At 45.0% G+C, this 21572-nt stretch overlaps 1 protein-coding gene across 1 annotated transcript in view; it reads left to right on the top strand.

Moving 5' to 3' along the window:
• Window positions 1-21572, top strand: part of LOC137504568 (vomeronasal type-2 receptor 26-like) — an 87424-nt gene that overhangs the window by 29623 nt on the left and 36229 nt on the right. Inside the window, exon 5 of the mRNA XM_068233149.1 lies at window positions 7460-8355. Coding sequence (XP_068089250.1) covers window positions 7460-8355 — 896 coding nt within the window. The remainder of the gene's footprint in view (window positions 1-7459; window positions 8356-21572) is intronic.

Below are 21572 nucleotides of genomic sequence, written 5' to 3'. Positions count from 1 at the left end.
CCTAAGACATTTTTTATTGACTTCAGGAGAAAACAATTGCATATGGGTCAATATATAGTTGCATAGTTTGGTTGAAAAAATCCATCAAGTCCAACCAGGAAAACAAAAAATAATAATAAACAAATAATAAAAAAGCACCATCCTGAACCTGCACATATCCCAGCTGATCCAGGGGAAGGCAAACAACCTTACAAGGCCTGGACCAATTAGCCTTAAAAGGGAAAAATTCCTTCCCGACTCCAGATGGCAATCAGATAAATCTCTGGGTCAACTCTTTCGGGAATGACCTAATAATTATAGTTCTGAATGTCCTTCAGTGCAAGGAAAGTGTCCAAGCCCTCTTTAAATGCAGATATAGAGTTAGGCCTCAATTCACAGAGCATTATAAAAACGTTTATCAAACACTTTATCAAACGTTTGATAATTTACCTCATGGGTAAAATCTCATTTTAAATTCACTAAGGTGTTATATATTTATCGAATGTTTTACCGATAAAACGTTCAACAAATATATAACACCGTAGTGAATTCAAAATGAGATTTTACCCATGAGGTAAATTATCAAACGTTTGATAAAGTGTTTGATAAACGTTTGATAATGCTCCGTGAATTGAGGACAGGGGCGGCGCCAGGGGGGTGCTTGGGGGTGCTCGAGCACCCCCTAGAATTGTCCAAGCACCCCCAAAGCACCCCCTGGAGTGAACTGACTTCAGGCGTCTAAAAGACGCCAAGTCAGTTCACACTGCGGCAGCCCGGAGCAGCAGGCAGGGCTACGGTAAGATGGCCGCCCGAAGCCCTGTTCTGCAGACTCGAAAAGTCTGCAGTGCATGGCTTCGGGCGGCCATTTTCCCGTAGCCCTGCTCTCAGCATGCAGGCAGGAAGTCTCGTGACGTCGGGAAGGAAGAGGATCGTGGGCGCGCGGGCGCTGCGCGCCACAAGGAGGTCGGGACAGGAGGTCGGGAAAGAAGGTCTTCTGGCTGTAGGTGAGTAAATGGGTTTTTATTTTCTTTTTCAGGTGGTGCTGATTGTGCATATTGGGTTCATTTCTGCTACGGATTGTGCATATTGGGGTCATTTCTGCTACGAATTGTGCATATTGGGGTCATTTCTGCTACGGATTGTGCATATTGGGGTCATTTCTGCTACGGATTTTGCATATTGGGGTCGTATCTGCTACGGATTGTGCATATTGGGGTCATTTCTGCTACGGATTGTGCATATTGGGGTCATATCTGCTACGGATTGTGCATATTGGGGTCATATCTGCTACGGATTGTGCATATTGGGGTCATATCTGCTAACGATTGTGCATATTGGGGTCATATCTGCTACCGATTGTGCATATTGGGGTCATATCTGCTACCGATTGTGCATATTGGGGTCATATCTGCTACCGATTGTGCATATTGGGGCCATATCTGCTACGGATTGTGCATATTGGGGCCATATCTGCTACCGATTGTGCATATTGGGGCCATATCTGCTACGGATTGTGCATATTGGGGCCATATCTGCTACCGATTGTGCATATTGGGGCCATATCTGCTACCGATTGTGCATATTGGGGTCATATCTGCTACCGATTGTGCATATTGGGGTTATATCTGCTACCGATTGTGCATATTGGGGTTATATCTGCTACCGATTGTGCATATTGGGGTCATATCTGCTACCGATTTTGCATATTGGGGCCATATCTGCTACCGATTGTGCATATTGGGGTTATTGAACATGTTTTTAGTTCAAATCTGCTCACATTACGTGTACTTTCTTGAGAAAACCTGCACAATTATGTGAATTTTCTGGGGAAAGGGTCACCAAAACTTGGGCCCTCTGTCTTTGCGTTGCACTTTTAAAGGGAACCCGAGGTGAGAATAATATTGAGGCTGCCATATTTATCTCCTTTTAAGTAATACCAGCTGCCTGGCTGCCGTGTTGGTCCTCTGCCTCTAATTCTTTCAACCATAGACCCTGAACAAGCATGCAGCAGGTCAGGGGTTTCTGACAATATTTTCAGAACTGACAAGATTAGCTGCATGCTTGTTTCTGGTGTAATTCATTTCACTACTACAGCCAAATAGATCAGCAGGGCTGCCAGGCAACTAGAATTGTTTAAAAGGAAATAAATATGGCAGCCACCATATCACTCTCACCCTGGGTTCACGTTAAATTACAGTTAGCCCCGCTCTCATCCGGTCATGACCACGCCCATTTTGGTTGTAGCCACAACCATTTTTTGCCGCGGCGCGCTTCGTGCGCCGCAGGTGGTCAGCTCCCCCGGAAATTAGTCCAGCACCTGCATAGCACCCCCTAAAAAAAATTCCTGGAGCCGCCACTGATTGAGGCCAATGTCATAACTACTTCTTGAGGTAAGATGTTTCAGATTTTAAACACTCTCACTGTGAAGGACCCTTTTCTAAACAGATGGCAAAAACCCATTTACTCCATATGCAAATCATGTCCTCTTGTCTGTTGTACAACCCTAGGGACAAAAAGCTCATCTGCCAAGCTTTTGTATTGCCCTCTGATGTATTTATACATGTTAATCAGGTCACCTCTCAGTTGCCTGTCCAAGCTAAATAAGCCCAGTTTGTCCAACCTTTCTTGTTAAGTGAGATCTTCCATCCCTCTGATGAATTTAGTTGCCTGTCTTTGTACCCGTTCCAGAAGGTCAATGTCCTTTCTATAGTGTGGTGCCCAAAACTGTATTCCATATCTCTTACCTAAATTTAGAGTGTATACAGTGATATTCCTAGGGAGCGTATTTAGAGTAGTTCTTACCCTTCGGGGTTTATAGTTTATGAAGATTATTTGTCTTCTAATAGGAGAGCGACTCCAAGCACTTGCAGCAGCAGTCCTGGGATACCAAGCAGGACAATACATGTCCTGCAGGCTCTGATGGTGGTTGCAAGTGTTTGCAACCCACCTCCTTGAGTATATATGCATATATTCTCAATATATCCACCTGTTACAGCGATATCCCACCATGGGCTCCTGGTCTCCCTCATTTCTCTCTTTCAGAAATGTGAAAGTTACGGGTATCCACCAAGAGTCACAATCTAGTTACTGTCAGAATTATTTTCAGTAATTGCTTGCTTGGTGGTGGCTTCAAAGGCATTTTTAGTGATAAGGTATGAAAATATCACCTGGGGAAAACTTATGAGAAAAGTGAATTGAATAAGGGTCACTTCCCTCTATGGAGAGTTAATTGATTGCCCCCCAAAGGAAAGAGAATTTTTTTTTGCTGCAACAAAAATTGATCAATCCATATGCCACATAAAAAAAATATATCTATATATATAATAATATAATAAAATAAAAAGCAGCCTCCTAATAATATAAGTAAAACATATAAACAATCTGGATCCTATAAACCATAAAATTAAAATTAAATTAAAGGAGAATAAAAGAGAGGACTACAAAATTCCTTTCTAAATTTGTTGGCTAGTATAATTTCTCAAGGACTTCATTCAGTCCCTCAGGGACGAGGGTTCTAAGAATCTGAATCAAATACATTTCTTTATTCCGTATGACCTCAGAAACATTTGGTGTGTGTACAGATTCAATAAACGTAATTTTAAGGAATTGGGGGTCACCATTGTGGTAAGTGTTAAAGTGCCTGGAAACACTGTGAAGAGGATATTTTTTGAGGATATTCCTCTTATGTTTTCCAATCCTGTCTCTAGCTGTCTGCGTAGCACGTCCAATATATTGCAAACTGCAGGGACATGAAATCAAATATATTATATTCCTAGAGGTACAGCACATATTGTGTTTAATGGTATAAACAGCCTTAGTAACAGTGGAGGAAAAACTTGCCGAAGTGTTGACAAACTGACAAGCTGTGCAGCGGGTGGAGTTACAAGGGTAGGAACCTGGAGCAGACATAACATTACTAGTTGTATTTGAGGAATAAGATAACCGAGATTTGCTGGGGGCCAGTAGGCTACGAAGATTTGGGGCCCTCCTAAAGGTCAAGAGGGGAGTTTTAGGTATCGTTAATTTAGGGTGTAGATCTTGAGTTAGTATCTCCCACCTATTTTGCAGAATGGATCTAATTTGGGTATGTTGTTTACTATAGACCGTAATGAATCTGGGAAACAAGGCAGCCTTTCATGGGTCAGTTTTAATGGTGACAACCGGGGTGGTTATGGCCTTATGTTTCGCATCCTTAATTAGTTTTTTAGGGTAACCACGTTCTGTGATTTTTTTTGTTAAAGTATTGGATTGTGTGTGGAATACAGGAAGATCAGTGCAGTTGCGAAAAATTCTACGATATTATGAGTAGGGTGTATTGGTAGTCCAAGGACGGTAATGGAAGCTGTTAAAATGGATATAATTGTTAGAATCTACTGTTTTAAAATAAGTTTTGGACTTAATAATACCATCTTTAATATACAGAACTAGATCTAAAAATTCTATGGAATTACAATGTTGCTGAGCCGTAAAAGTTAGGCCAGCCGGATTGTTATTGAGAAATTCCAAAAAGTGCGGAATATCAGTAGGTTCACCTTTCCAAATGAATATGAGGTCATCAATATATCTCCTATAAAAAATAATGTTATTGACAAATGGATGTTGTGAATCAAATTTCAATAGCTCTAGGTAGCCTATGGCAAGATTAGCGTAAGACGGCGCGAAAGAGCTTCCGATGGCCGTCCCTGACACTTGATGGTAAAAATGGTCTCCAAATGAAAAAACATTGTGTTGTAGTATGAATTGTGCACCGTCTTTAATAAATTGTTGTTGTGCCGTAGGCATATTGGGGTTGGTAGCTAGGTAATATTCTAAAGCTCTAAGGCCAAAATGATGTGGAATATTAGTGTAAAGTGGGGACACGTCACATGTGAGCCAGATACATTTTTTGTTCCAAAGTATGGTTTGCAGCAGATTAATTAGATGTTGTTAATCATTGAGGTAAGACAATAAGGATTGTACCAACAGTTGTAAATGTGTATCTACAAATTACTGGTTATGGAATCAATACCGGAAATAATCAGTCTGCCTGGTGGTTTCTTGAGATTTTTATGAATTTTAGGTAGGTAATAAAAAAAACGGTAATTTGGGGTGATGATTAATGATAAAATTTTGTTCATTTTTCGTTATAATGTCACTGAAAAAAGCTTGGTTAATAAAAGATTTGAGGGTAGAGTTAAATGAAGCCGTGGGACCTGTGGCCAATTTTACATAATGGAGGGGATTGTTAAGCAATCTATGATATTCCGCGATATTATCCATATTATTAAGAATAACAATCCCTCCCCCCTTATCAGCAGGTTTTATAGAAATGTTATGGTTGTTTCTGAGTAAATTAAGGCCCTCTGTTCATGTCTAGTCAGATTGGATGTGGATGATTGTAAATCTAGATTGAGTTTTTGAAGATCATTGAGGACTAAAGTATAAAAGGTATCAATAAAATTGCCTTTTGAGGCTGTAGGATAAAACCTAGATCTACCTCTCAATTGAGTGGTGATGAATTTCTCAGTAGAAACCTCGTTAGTATTAGTTATACAAATCAGAAGTTGGTCGTTATTAGTAAGCATTAGGTTATAGGTAGGGTCTACCAAGCTAGCCTGGTGTTTTTTGATAGCAAAATGTCTTTTGAGCGTTAATTTTCGGATGTATGAATTTAAATCGACAAATAATTTGGACAGTTGGGAGGTGCTCTTGGGGCAAAACGACAGGCCCTTCTCAAGTAACTGTGTTTCTGAGGAGGATAATGTGTAATCTGATAGATTGAAGATACAACGGGTTTGCGTATTTGGGTCTGTTATTGGGTTGTGGACTGTATTCAATTTCTTTTTTCTTTTCCCTCTTTTTCGGATTCTGAAAGAAGTCGTTTCAATTTGTGTTTGGGTTGTAGGATAACTCTCGAGGCCGTCGGACTGGGTATAGGTAGAACTAGCGTGTTCTGTGTGATCGATGAGGGTAGATCTAAAAAAGAGGATGTGAGGGTATTGGACTCTGCTTGTATGTTACCTGAACCAAAGAAATTAGTGATAAGTCCAGTACTCTTGGGTAGATCTGCCCTTGATGTGGGCGTTGGGGGCAGAGTGGGTGAGGAAATAGGTGTGTCATGAATACTGATCTGTGAGAGGCAAAGTGAATTCTCGTCGACCAGAGTTTCCTCTGAGATGGTTTGTGCAGGTTCACCAGAAACATCAGCAGGCACAGTGGGATGTTTGTGTATTATGGCCAATGTCTCCAGAGGGGACCCATTGTGAAATGTGCACACCGGTTTTTCGCTGAGCTTGAAATGGCTGATTATTTTAATGATGGATGGGGTAGATTGTGAGATATTGCCCTGATGGCCTATGGTTGGGGATACTTTAGTTTTTAAAGGAGGAGGTTTCTTTGTCATCCCAGATTTTTTGGGGTGAATCGGGTTCAAACCATGGTGTAATGCTTTCTTTTTGTCCTTGTCCATGAGTGCTTTGGTCGGAGTGCACAAAACTGAACTTTGGTGTGGTTATTGTAGGTCCTGATTTTACATTGGGGGTGTGTCCTTGGAGTGTTGTCAGAGGAATAAAACCAGGGGGGGGGGCATGGGGGGGGGGGGGAAAGGTGGATTACAAGGTGGGGGTAGAATATTTAAACTCATCAGTGGAGAGGTGTTGGTGGTGGTGGTGTTGGATTGTGGGACGGTCTTGGGTGAACGGGAGGGAGTCTGGTTTTCCGTTCCCTTTCTTTGTGCTCAGCATATGCTTTACAGAGGCGCTCTAGCAGAGTGACAGACCTAGATCTGGTAAGTCCCTGTTTGGTTTCACGTATGCCGCCGTGCATATTTTACCTTATGCTATTCTATATTTACTATTTATTTCCAGCAGAGCCTCTGGTTGTTTTTTTATATGTTAATGCTACAGAACCAGTTTGGATTCAAGTGGTATTAAGTTTTTTTTTAATGATACTGACATGTCACATCTATGTAAAGGAGTTATTTCACAGATTATATCATACACAATGGAGTTGTCAACTGCTTCAATTATCTAATAATGCATGATGGATACTTGACTACCTACTGTTGCACAAAAGGTGATTCATTTGTAAATAACTGGCTGTGTTGTTGGTCTATTCTTAGCACCTCCTAGTGTTCTTTTTTATGTTTGTGTTTTTTCTTAGTGTTCTCCTTGTACAATTGCCTGATGAAGCGGGATGCTTGCCCCGTGAAACGCGTTGCAGCATTATAATTTGGAGAATTGTTGTAAAATAAATTTTCTGGCCACAAACGGCTTATACTGATTGGTCATTTATGTACTTGAGGGAGGTGAATTCACCCATTTCCTTCCTTTTAGACGGTTTTTAATATATTTTACCCTACTTTGGCGCGTTATTTTTTGCACTATTATTCTCTTAGACTTAAATGAGTTTTGTTTTAAATTGTGAAAGGTTAAAATTTGACTTTGTCCTTTCAAAATTAACAGAGCATGTATTGAATGATAATGGATTTTTTTGCCCACAGATATGGAAAATTGCATGAAATGTCCAGATGATCACTGGTCTGATGAAAAGAGAGCCATTTGCATTCCAAGATCGGTTGAATTTTTATCTTTTGGAGATGGACTGGTTGTGTGTTTTCTTGTGTTTTGTATTATCTTTTGTTTTTCAACAGTTGTGGTGTTGGTGATATTCATCAAATACAAAGACACTGCGATAGTAAAAGCCAATAACCAGAACCTCAGCTTCATCCTCCTCTTCTCCCTGGTCTTCTCCTTTCTGTGTCCTCTGCTGTTCATTGGGCGTCCTACCAGGATTTCCTGTCTCCTTCGACAAGTTACAGTTGGAAATATTTTTACACTGGCTGTCGCTTCCATTTTAGCCAAAACCATCACTGTTCTCTTGGCCTTTAACACCATCAAACCAAAAAGAAGATTCTACAACTTATTAGGAAAATATTTATCTGCTCCTTTTCTAATCATGTGCTTTTGTGGACAGTCGGTGATATGTGTCTTCTGGTTGACCTTCTCTCCACCATTTCCAGAATATAACACCCAGGTGCAGGTTGGCAAGATTGTATTACAATGTAATGAGGGTACTGCCACTATTTTCTATATTGTGATTGGCTACATGGGATGTCTGGCTATGATAAGCTTTTTTGTGGCATTTTTAGCCAGGAACCTTCCAGATGCCTTCAATGAAGCTAAGCACATCACGATTAGCATGCTGGTCTTCTGCAGTGTTTGGATCTCCTTCATCCCGGCCTACCTCAGCACCAAAGGGAAATACATGGTGGCTGTGGAGGTCTTCTCCATCTTGGCCTCCAGTGCTGGACTCCTGGGCTGCATCTTCATCCCCAAATGTTACATCATCCTAATGAGACCAGAGCTGAACACTAAGACTGGTGTGATGGCCAGAAGAGTATTATTAGGGAAATGAGTTGTAACATGTTACAGTGTCACTCATTTAGTATATGTAAATATATATTAAATTTGGGGCTAGTGCTGCTGTTCAGATTTAGGGTAAAGTACAATTGCTCTTGAGTTTGGTTAACTCCTCAATTCAAATTAATGTTCGGTATGAGTTCAAGAAAGTGGGCTTTCACTTATTTTATGTCCCATTTGGTATAAGAAGATAGTATTAGCACTGGAATAATGTAATGTATTGAAACTAGTTTGCATACATTTGCTACCAGTTTCAAACACCCTCACACTCATTATAGTAACACAGGTACAGTGTGTGTTATTGTTTAAAAACAGTAAATTAATGGGCAAAACTTTCTGCAGATTGAGTTGTGTTTAGATAGTCCCTTAAGTTATTAAGAGAACAGTCATTCACTGACTTATCACAACTGCTTTCTTGTAACTATAATTGAAAAAAAAAATAATAATCACTGAACTTTAACTTGGTATATTTTATCTGCACTATCAGTTCTAGATTATAAGCCTTTGGCAGGGTTCTCCTCCTTGTGTCCCCTACCTGTTCATCCACCGCCATTACTGTACACCCATCGTACGGATCTGAGTGAGCTAGACCTCCCTAATCTCCATGCTCCCATCCAGTGACTAACTAAGCATTACCTGGTACTCATACTGTGCTGTGTGATCTGGCCTTTCTTGTATTCCTGTATTGTCATATTGCTGTTTGTCACCCCTAAATATTGTCTGTAACCTAAACTAATGTTCAGCGCTGCGTAATATGTTGGCGCTTTATACATTTTTTATGACATAAGAAATGGGAGGAGAAAAGTTATTATCATAAATTACACATTTTTTTATTAATCACCACAATACAAAATTATTAATTAAAATGACCAGAACACACATCGGGTGAAGCTGCCTTAGAAATTGCGGCCACTATTAGTGGTCCCAATTGCTACAATGGACAATTCTATGGTATAAGAACTAACTAGTTCAAAAAAAGTTTATGGGGATCCCCTATTCAAAAAATCTATAACCTCAGTTTTTAGATGGTACACAGTTCACAGTTAGAGACCCTTTCTAAGAGCATTCAACACAAATGGCCATTGTGAAAGTATTGACCACTGAATTGTGAGTCCATGTGTCTAAAACCAACATGCAGATCCACTAAAGTGCGGTCCTTATACAGGGTCCATTGCAATGTATTAATGATCATAAGCAAGATCAAATGGAAAAGTCCACCAAGATGCAATCTTTGTATCGGTCCCAACAAATGGAGGAGTCCGCCAGGATACAATCTTTATGCAGGTGCTGTCTCAAATACAGTATATCCCTTATTGGACACCACGAATTTAGAAAAAAGCAGGTCTGCCAACACTTAGTCCTTGTGTGGGTTCTACTTGGTTATTGGATATTTGTAGGCTGATAAGAAGTACCAACCCTTTCAAGAACACAAATCATGTGGTGGGCACTTTAAGAGGACATACAGGTGCACAGAAAGAGCATATCGTTGTACTCAAAGTTGATATAACTCAGCATACAGTCCGCCAGGAACATTCCTTAAGCAGCATCAACTCCGGGTGGTATACAGCGATAGTTCAGCCAAAAAGCATCACATAAAGTGGGTGCATAAATTCATAAAACATGCATCTGATGTGAGTTCAGTTCCAGATACCATATAGTGCACATACTGATATCCCCTGAGGGTTCAAGTACATTTAGTTGCTCCAATTGGACCTGATGTACTAGATATGGCTCACAACAGTGTAGAAACAATAATAGGCATAGTTCACAGTTCATAAGCATGTAAGCTGTATATACATATCTTAGATTGAGGAATAAATATTATACTCATCCAGGCAGGTTGTCACAGCTGTATATTGAAGTTGTCCATATGCAGTCCAAAGTGCTACCCCCCCACGTGTGTGTCTGGTCAGAAGATGAGCGCTGTAAGGCCAACCGGTTTCACTGGTAAGACTACCAGCATCATCAGGGCAAGCTCAGTGGTTTGCTGTTAGTGCGGAGGAAGCCGGCCTAGAAATGGCGCCGAGCGGCCGGAAGACCCGTCCCGCCCTCAGCCCAGCCCGCCCACCACGTCACCCACATCACCAGGAGGACGAGTGAGCGGAGGAGCCAAGAAGGTGCAACATGTCTGATCCTCCACGTGTACGCTTGCCCCGGAGCTCCGTCCTGGCTGCTGATGGTAATGCGGCCAGACAGGAAGAACAGCAGAGCCAGCCTGGAGCGCAAAAAAAGCACAGCGCTCCCACGCTGATGGACATAGGAGGATACTGGGCCAAACAGGTGTCGCATAGGTGACCACTGAGGCCCCCCCCCGGCCGCCCGAGTGCCATCACCCCCCCCCCCCCGGAGGTCCAATGCCCAGACAGCCCCGGAGGCAACCCAGCAGGGGGAGGAATGAAAAAGGGGACGCGGCCCCACGGGCATAGACCCCAATCAATGGGAGACCCCAATGTAAGGTCAGGGCCATGCCCCAAGGGTCAGCCCCCCCAAAAGGTTGCAAGCACCTCAAACCGGAGTCGCCACAATTACGGGGCCACTGGGCACCATTAATCTGGGGGGGGGGGGGGGGGGGCATAGCAACCAACTCCCACAACAGCAGCAACATATAAAGATTACATTTAATCACTTACTAAATCAAAATAGTAACATTTAAAAAAAAAATCTCTTAAAGGTATATATTAAGCTTTTAACAGAATAAATATCAAAGCTCATCAGATAAATTATATATTGACTAGATGGTCTCTCCTGTTGGGTAGGGGGCAGCCAGGTAGGGAACTGAAAAAGTGTAGGACAAGAGAGGCACACAGTCCTCCCACCAAAATCATATATAAAGGCAAAGGCGTCTGAGTCATTAGGCAGCTATAAATTCTTGCCTAGGGCGACAGGAGGAGGGAAGGGCGCTGCTGAACTGAGTAGTGAGAGGAGAAATGCCTCTCAACTCACTCAGGGATCAGGTTACACAGCAGCAGCAGGCGCCTGACTCATGACTGATTTACTGACCGATTAATTCATTTCCTTCAGCTCAATGATTTAAAGAACCACAGTAATGAATAAGTCAGTGAGAGAAGGCACTCATCCTAGTCAGGGATCCGAGTACAGCATCAGCTCCTGAGATTCATTCAGTCCCTCTCTCTGCTACTGGTAACTGCGTGGAAGTAGAGACTGTAGCAGCCAGGCATTGACTGCCCCCAGGCCACCTTTCATTCAGTGATTTAGGGTTGGTCCTGTGTCTGCTGTATTCAGGTTTGTTGTTGTAAGGCATTGTAAAACACTAGGCTAGCTGATAAAAGTGCAATTAGAGGGCAGGCAAGCTGGTAAATATACACAGCATGATGCAGAGAAGGGTCCATGGGAAAAAATCTGTCTGGTCTCTCCCCATTGTTAAAATGACAGCATGTGCAGATAAGGTGTTAAACAGGTTGAAAAGTTTTGACAGTCCCTAGACTCCAGGAGGGCTGCTTTCTGACTTGTGTGGGAGACTGGCAGGGACAGCAGTCCTATTACCAGCAACTAGCCTCTGTGTAATGTGGGACTGCAATACGGATAAGCTCTCTGCTCCATCTCAGGCTATTCTCAGTCTCACTCCACTCCTCCTATCTCTGGGCTAGTGCACGACAAAATCGCAATCGCTAGCAATTCGCAAATGCGATTTTGTGAAGCGATTTTTGAAAGAATCGCTCCAATAAATGCTACCTGCAGCATGTTTGCGATCACAACACTGCTGTGGGAACACCCTCATAGGGTAACATTAGCCCAGCGCTTTTCAAATTGCCGTAAATTTGAAAAGTGCTCTGAAGCACTCTTGGTGTGCACCAGCCTTCTTCATTCACCTTTGTTTCCCTCTTCCCCTAGTGCTGGCTGGCTGTGTCTTCTTGTCATACAGGAAAGCTAAATAAAAGTGCTATCCTGGTGAGGCAAACATCTTCATCCCTCTCTTTCAGCTTTTCTCTCCTCATTATTTCTCTGCATAAGGGCTCAGACAAACTATAAGGTAGTGAAAACCGGGATTAGTATAATAGTATAGTGTATGTCTACTGTGTGCTGTGTATAGTGTGATCTGTGTGTGTGTGTGTGTATAGTGTGTGTGTGTATAGTGTGTGTGTGTGTATAGTGTAGTGTGTGTGTGTGTGTGTGTATGTACTGTGTATAGTGTGTATGTTGTGTGCAGTGTATGTGTGTGTGCGTGTGTGTGTATAGTGTGTGTGTGTTGTGTGTGAGTGCATGCCGCAATAAGTATATTTTATGGTGAAACGCTCTGCTGCGTTACAACTATTTTCTGGTGAACCCATGCCGCAATAAGTGTATTTTCTGTTGAAACGCTGCTGCATTATGATTTTTGGGAGTGGGGTTAACCACAGGAGTGGGGGGGTATGGGGCTGGGGGGCACAGGATTTCTCACCTGGAGTGACAAAATGGCTAGAGACGCCCCTGTATAAAGGATGGTTTGTTGTAAATCTCATCAAAATTACCAAGAAAGAAAAATCAACATTAATTTTAAGAGGCTAGGAAATAGACTGGCCGGAACACAGCAGGCATCCAGATATGGAACCCAGACTAAAAATAAGGAAGAATAGGGAAGCTACAGTTAATTAACTGTATACAGTATACAATATACAGCTGTGACAACCTGCCTGGATGAGTATAATATTTATTACTCAATCTAAGATATATATATACAGCTTACATGCTTATGAACTGTGAACTATGCCTATTATTGTTTCTACACTGTTGTGAGCCATATCTAGTACATCAGGTCCAATTGGAGCAACTAAATGTACTTGAACCCTCAGGGGATATCAGTATGTGCACTATATGGTATCTGGAACTGAACTCACATCAGATGCGCGTACGTTAAAAAGGGGCGCTGGGAAAAAAGGGCGCGGGGTTTTAAACGATAAGCATGGATAACGTTTAAAAATGTATTGTACTGTATTTCGTTTAAAATTAATGTTTTATAAAGTTATAAATCATTAAATAATGTGCATTAAATCGGCAATTGTGAAAAAGTTAATCTTTCGTTTAAATAGTGAAACGTATAATAACGTTTAAAAAAAAAATACTAAGTAACCCTCCCTGTACCTACCCCTAACCCCTAGACCCCCCTGTTGATGCCTAAACCTAAGACCCCCCCTGTTGGTGCCTAAGTAACCCTCCCTGTACCTACCCCTAACCCCTAGACCCCCCTGTTAGTGCCTAAACCTAAGACCCCCCTGTTGGTGCCTAAACCTAAGACCCCCCTGTTGGTGCCTAAACCTAAGACCCCCTGTTGGTGCCTAAACCTAAGACCCCCCTGGTGGTGCCTAAACCTAAGACCCCCCTGTTGGTGCCTAAACCTAAGACCCCCCTGTTGGTGCCTAAACCTAAGACCCCCCTGTTGGTGCCTAAACCTAAGACCCCCTTGTTGGTGCCTAAACCTAAGACCCCCCTGTTGGTGCCTAAACCTAAGACCCCCCTGTTGGTGCCTAAACCTAAGACCCCCCTGTTGGTGCCTAAACCTAAGACCCCCCTGTTGGTGCCTAAACCTAAGACCCCCCTGTGATAAGCATTAATAACGTTTCAAAAACATATTGTGCGGTTTTTTCGTTTAAAAATAATGTTTGAAAAAAATATTGTACTGTTTTTCGTTTAAAAATAATATTAAAAAATGTATAAATCATTAAATAATGTATAATCATGAGAAGCAGTAATAAAACATTAAGTCTCTGGGCGCCGCTTTTAAAACGTTATTTTTCTCCGGCGCCCTTTTTTCCTATCGGGCGCCCATTAAACGATATTTATTATGGGAGTGAATGGCGGCGCCCGATTTGTCCACTAGCCTCCTGCGCCCTTTTTTACTGTTACCATCAGATGCATGTTTTATGAATTTATGCACCCACTTTATGTGATGCTTTTTGGCTGAACTATCGCTGTATACCCCACGGAGTTGATGCTGCTTAAGGAAAGTTCCTGGCGGACTGTATGCTGAGTTAGGCCTAGTGCACACCGAGCGGTTTTTGGAGCGATCCGCCGGCCGCATCCGCCTGGAAAAATGCTTGGCTAATGTATTGCAATGGGATGGTGCACACCGGCGGTTTGAGGTTTTTGCCAAGCCGCAAACGCGCCTCCTGCTGCGCGTTTGCGGTTTTCGGAAGCGTTTCGTCCTCAATGTAAAGTATAGGAAAAACGCAAACCGCTCTGAAAAACGCTACTTCAGAGCAGTTTGCCAGGCATTTTTGTTACAGAAGCTGTTCAGTAACAGCTTTTACTGAAACAATATGTGTAATCTGCTACACAAAAACGCACCCAAAACCGGTAGGTATGTTTAGAAAACCTCTCTAAACATACCTAGAATCGCTCTGAAATCAGCTCCCAAAACCGCTAGCGTATTGCGGATCTGCTAGCGGTTTTGGTGTGCACTGGGCCTTATATCAACTTTGAGTACAACAATATGCTCTTTGGCCTGGTGCACACCAGAGGAGTTTTTCTGAGCGTTTTGAGTTTTTAAATCTGCTGCTAATGTTATCCTATGTGTCTGTGCACACTGGAGCAATGAGGTTTTGTGAAAAAAACCATAGCATTTCATTGGGAAGAGCTTTTGAAACCTTTCAAAAGCTCTTCCCAATATAATGCTATGGGTTTTTTTACAAAACCTCATTGCTCCAGTGTGCACAGACACATAGGATAACATAAGCAGCAGATTTAAAAACTCAAAACGCTCAGAAAAACTCCTCTGGTGTGCACCAGGCCTTTCTGTGCATCTGTATGTCCTCTTAAAGGGACTCCGAGCAGTGCAGAAACTATGGAAAGATGCATATCATTTTAAAGCTCTCTTTCTCCTCTTTCCAATGATATATAAATAGTCGCCCTACACCTTTTAGTTTTCGCTATTTTCGCGATCGAAATTGCCGCAGCCGCGATTTCGATTGCAAAAATAGAGAAAACTAAAAGGCATAGGGCGACGATTTAGGGGCCGTCAGAAAGAGGAGAAAGAGAGCTTTAAAATGATATCCATCTTTTCATAGTTTCTGCACTGCTCGGAGTCCCTTTAAAGTTCCCACCACGTGATTTGTGTTCTTGAAAGGGTTGGTACTTCTTATCAGCCTACAAATATCCAATAACCAAGTAGAACCCACACAAGGACTGAGTGTTGGCAGACCTGCTTTTTTTCTAAATTTGTGATGTCCAATTAGGAATATATTTGACTACCTAGCTAGCCTATACTGGGGGACACCTGTACCTAGCTAGCTTATACTGGGGGACACCTGTACCTAGCTAGCCTACAGTGGGGGACACCTGTACCTAGCTAGCTTATACTGGGCAACACCTGTACCTAGCTAGCCTATACTGTGGGAAACATGTACCTAGCTAGCCTACAGTGGGGGACACCTGTACCTAGCTAGCCTATACTGGGGGACTCCTGTACCTAGCTAGCCTACACTGGGGACTCCTGTACCTACCTAGCTTACACTGGGTGACACCTGTACCTCGCTAGCCTATACTGGGTGACACCTGTACCTAGCTAGCCTATACTGGGGAACACCTGTACCTAGCTAGCTTATAGTGGGCGACACCTGTACCTAGCTAGCCTATACTGGGTGACACCTGTACCTAGCTAGCCTATACTGGGTGACACCTGTACCTAGTTAGCCTATACTGGGGGACACCTGTACCTAGCTAGCCTATACTGGGGGACATCTGTACCTAGCTATCTTATACTGGCCGACACCTGTACCTAGCTAGCTTATACTGGAGGACACCTGTACCTAGCTAGCTTATACTGGGGGATACCTGTACCTAGCTAGCCTACAGTGGGGGACACCTGTACCTAGCTAGCTTATACTGGGGGACACCTGTACCTAGCTAACTTATACTGGGGGACACCTGTACCTAGGTATCTTATACTGGGCGACACCTGTACCTAGCTAGTGTATACTAGACGACACCTGTACCTAACTAGCCTATACTGGGGACACCTGTACCTAACTAGCCTATACTGGGGACACCTGTACCTAACTAGCTTATACTGGGCGACACCTGTACCTAGCTAGCCTATACTGGGGGACACCTGTACCTAGCTAGCCTTTACTGGGGGACTCCTGTACCTAGCTAGCCTATACTGGGTGACACCTATACCTAGCTAGCTTATAGTGGGGGACTCCTGTACCCAGGGCCGGGCCGAGGCATAGGCTGGAGAGGCTCCAGCCTCAGGGCGCAGTGTAGGCTATAGCCTATACTGGGGGACACCTGTACCTAGCTAGCTTATAGTGGGGGACACCTGTGCCTAGCTAGCGTATACTAGACGACACCTGTACCTAGCTAGCCTACAGTGGGGGACACCTGTACCTAGCTAGTCTATACTGGGCAACACCTGTACCTAGCTAGCCTATTCTGGGGGACACATGTACCTAGCTAGCCTATACTGGGGGACACCTGTACCTAGCTAGCCTATACCGGGGGACTCCTGTACCTAGCTAGCCTATACTGGGGGACACCTGTACCTAGCTAGCCTACACTGGGGGACACCTGCACCTAGCTAGCCTACACTGGGGGACACCTGTACCTAGCTAGCCTATACTGGGGGACACCTGTACCTATCTAGCCTATACTGGGGGACTCCTGTACCTAGCTAGCCTATACTGGGGGACTCCTGTACCTAGCTAGCTTACACTGGGTGACACCTGTACCTAGCTAGCCTATACTGGGGGACACCTGTACCTAGCTAGCCTATACTGGGGGACACCTGTACCTAGCTAGCCTATACTGGGGGACACCTGTACCTAGCTAGCCTATACTGGGTGACACCTATACCTAGCTAGCCTATACTGGGGGACTCCTTTACCTAGCTAGCTTACACTGGGCGACACCTGTACCTCGCTAGCCTATGCTGGGGGACACCTATACCTAGCTAGCCTATACTGGGGGACACCTTTACCTAGCTAACCTATACTGGGAGACACCTGTACCTAACTAGCCTATACTGGCCCTGGGGGACACCTATATCTAGCTAGCCTATACTGGGTGACACGGTACCTACCTAACTTATACTGGGCGACACCTGTTCCTACCTAGCCTATACTGGGGAACACCTGTACCTAGATAGCCTATCCTGGGGGACACCTTCACCTACCTAGCCTAAACTGGGCGACACCTGTACCTAGCTAGCTTATAGTGGGGGACACCTGTACCTAGCTAGCGTATACTAGGCGACACCTGTACCTAGTAGCCTATACTGGGGGACTCCTGTACCTAGCTAGCCTATACTGGGCGACACCTGTTCCTAGCTAGCTTATACTGGGGAACACCTGTACCTAGCTAGCCTATACTGGGGGACACCTGTACCTAGCTAGCCTACACTGGGGGACACCTGCACCTAGCTAGCCTACACTGGGGGACACCTGTACCTATCTAGCCTATACTGGGGGACTCCTGTACCTAGCTAGCCTATACTGGGGGACACCTGTACCTAGCTAGCCTTTACTGGGGGACTCCTGTACCTAGCTAGCTTACACTGGGTGACACCTGTACCTAGCTAGCCTATACTGGGGGACACCTGTACCTAGCTAGCCTATACTGGGGGACACCTGTACCTAGCTAGCCTATACTGGGGGACACCTGTACCTAGCTAGCCTATACTGGGGGACACCTGTACCTAGCTAGCCTATACTGGGTGACACCTATACCTAGCTAGCCTACACTGGGGGACACCTGCACCTAGCTAGCCTATACTGAAGGACTCCTTTACCTAGCTAGCTTACACTGGGCGACACCTGTACCTCGCTAGCCTATGCTGGGGGACACCTATACCTAGCTAGCCTATACTGGGGGACACCTGTACCTAGCTAACCTATACTGGGAGACACCTGTACCTAACTAGCCTATACTGGCCCTGGGGGACACCTATATCTAGCTAGCCTATACTGGGTGACACGGTACCTACCTAGCTTATACTGGGCGACACCTGTTCCTACCTAGCCTATACTGGGGAACACCTGTACCTAGATAGCCTATCCTGGGGGACACCTTCACCTACCTAGCCTAAACTGGGCGACACCTGTACCTAGCTAGCTTATAGTGGGGGGACACCTGTACCTAGCTAGCCTATACTGGGGACACCTGTACCTAACTAGCCTATACTGGGGACACCTGTACCTAACTAGCTTATACTGGGCGACACCTGTACCTAGCTAGCCTATACTGGGTGACACCTATACCTAGCTAGCTTATAGTGGGGGACTCCTGTACCCAGGGCCGGGCCGAGGCATAGGCTGGAGAGGCTCCAGCCTCAGGGCGCAGTGTAGGCTATAGCCTATACAGGGGGACACCTGTACCTAGCTAGCTTATAGTGGGGGACACCTGTGCCTAGCTAGCGTATACTAGACGACACCTGTACCTAGCTAGCCTACAGTGGGGGACACCTGTACCTAGCTAGTCTATACTGGACAACACCTATACCTAGCTAGCCTATTCTGGGGGACACATGTACCTAGCTAGCCTATACTGGGGGACACCTGTACCTAGCTAGCCTATACCGGGGGACTCCTGTACCTAGCTAGCCTATACTGGGGGACACCTGTACCTAGCTAGCCTACACTGGGGGACACCTGCACCTAGCTAGCCTACACTGGGGGACACCTGTACCTATCTAGCCTATACTGGGGGACTCCTGTACCTAGCTAGCCTATACTGGGGGACACCTGTACCTAGCTAGCCTATACTGGGGGACTCCTGTACCTAGCTAGCTTACACTGGGTGACACCTGTACCTAGCTAGCCTATACTGGGGGACACCTGTACCTAGCTAGCCTATACTGGGGGACACCTGTACCTAGCTAGCCTATACTGGGGGACACCTGTACCTAGCTAGCCTATACTGGGTGACACCTATACCTAGCTAGCCTATACTGGGGGACTCCTTTACCTAGCTAGCTTACACTGGGCGACACCTGTACCTCGCTAGCCTATGCTTGGGGACACCTATACCTAGCTAGCCTATACTGGGGGACACCTTTACCTAGCTAACCTATACTGGGAGACACCTGTACCTAACTAGCCTATACTGGCCCTGGGGGACACCTATTTCTAGCTAGCCTATACTGGGTGAGACGGTACCTACCTAGCTTATACTAGGCGACACCTGTTCCTACCTAGCCTATACTGGGGAACACCTGTACCTAGATAGCCTATCCTGGGGGACACCTTCACCTATCTAGCCTAAACTGGGCGACACCTGTACCTAGCTAGCTTATAGTGGGGGACACCTGTACCTAGCTAGTGTATACTAGGCGACACCTGTACCTAGCTAGCCTATACTGGGCAACACCTGTACCTAGCTAGCCTGTACTGGGGGACACCTGTACCTAGCTAGCCTATACTGGGGGACACCTGTACCTATCTAGCCTATACTGGGGGACTCCTGTACCTATCTAGCCTACACTGGGGGACTCCTGTACCTACCTAGCTTACACTGGGGGACATCTGTACCTAGATAGCCTATACTGGGGGACTCCTGTACCTAGCTAGCCTATACTGGGGGACTCCTGTATCTAGCTAGCTTACACTGGGCGACACCTGTACCTCACTAGCCTCTACTGGGTGAAGCCTATACCTAGCTAGCCTATACTGGGCGACACCTGTACCTAGCTAGCCTATACTGGGGACACCTGTACCTTCTTAGCCTATATTAGGCAACACCTGTACCTATCTAGCCTATACAGGGGGACTCCTGTACCTAGCTAACTTATACTGGGCGACACCTGTACCTAGCTACCTTATACTGGAGGACACCTGTACCTAGCTAGCCTATACTGGGGGACTCCTGTACCTAGCTATCCTGTAGTGGTGGACTCCTATACCTAGCTAGATTATACTGGGTGACACCTGTACCTAGCTAGCCTATACTGGGTGAAACCTCTATCTTCTTAGCCTATACTGGAGGACACCTGTACCTAGCTAGCCTATACTTGGGGACTCCTGTACCTAGCTAGCTTATACTGGTAGACTCCTGTACCTAGCTAGCCTATACTGGGTGACACCTCTACCTTCTTAGCCTATACTGGAGGACACCTGTACCTAGCTAGCCTATACTGGGGGACTCCTGTACCTAGCTAGCTTATACTGGGCGACACCTGTAACTAGCTAGCTTATACTGGGTGACAACCTGTTCCTAGCTAGCTTATACTGGGGGACACTGGTACCTAGCTAGCTTATACTGGGCGACACCTGTACCTAGTTAGCCTATACTGGGGGACACCTGTACCTAGCTAGCCTATACTGGGGGACACCTGTACCTAGCTAGCCTATACTGGTGGACACCTGTACCATGTTAGCCTATACTGGGGGACACCTGTACCTTCTTAGCCTTTACTGGGCAACACCTGTACCTAGCTAACTTATACTGGGCGACACTTGTACCTAGCTAGCCTATACTGGGGGACACCTGTACCTAGCTAGCCTATACTGGGGGACACCTGTACCTAGTAGCCTATACTGGGGGACTCCTGTACCTAGCTAGCCTATACTGGGCGACACCTGTTCCTAGCTAGCTTATACTGGGGAACACCTGTACCTAGCTAGCCTATACTGGGGGACACCTGTTCCTAGCTAGCTTATACTGGGGAACACCTGTGCCTAGCTAGCCTATACTGGGGGACACCTGTTCCTAGCTAGCTTTTACTGGGGGACACCTGTACCTAGTAGCCTATACTGGGGGACTCCTGTACCTAGCTAGCCTATACTGGGTGACACCTGTTCCTAGCTAGCTTATACTGGGGAACACCTGTACCTAGCTAGCCTATACTGGGGGACACCTGTTCCTAGCTAGCTTATACTGGGGAACACCTGTACCTAGCTAGCCTATACTGGGGGACACCTGTTCCTAGCTAGCTTATACTGGGGAACACCTGTACCTAGCTAGCCTATACTGGGGGACACCTGTACCTAGTAGCCTATACTGGGGGACTCCTGTACCTAGCGAGCCTATACTGGATGACACCTGTACCTAGCTAGCCTTTACTGGGTGACACCTCTACCTTCTTAGCCTATACTGGGAAACACCTGTGTGTAGCTAGCTTATACTGGGGGGCACCTGTACCTAGTAGACTATACTGGCCTGGGGGACTCCTGTACCTAGCTAGCCTATACTGGGCGACACCTGTACCTTGCTAACCTATACTGGGGGACACCTGTACCTTGCTAACCTATACTGGGGGACACCTGT

This window comes from Hyperolius riggenbachi, chromosome 4 (assembly GCF_040937935.1).
Source record: "Hyperolius riggenbachi isolate aHypRig1 chromosome 4, aHypRig1.pri, whole genome shotgun sequence".
Taxonomy (NCBI): domain Eukaryota; kingdom Metazoa; phylum Chordata; class Amphibia; order Anura; family Hyperoliidae; genus Hyperolius; species Hyperolius riggenbachi.
This window is presented reverse-complemented; position numbering and strand designations above follow the sequence as displayed.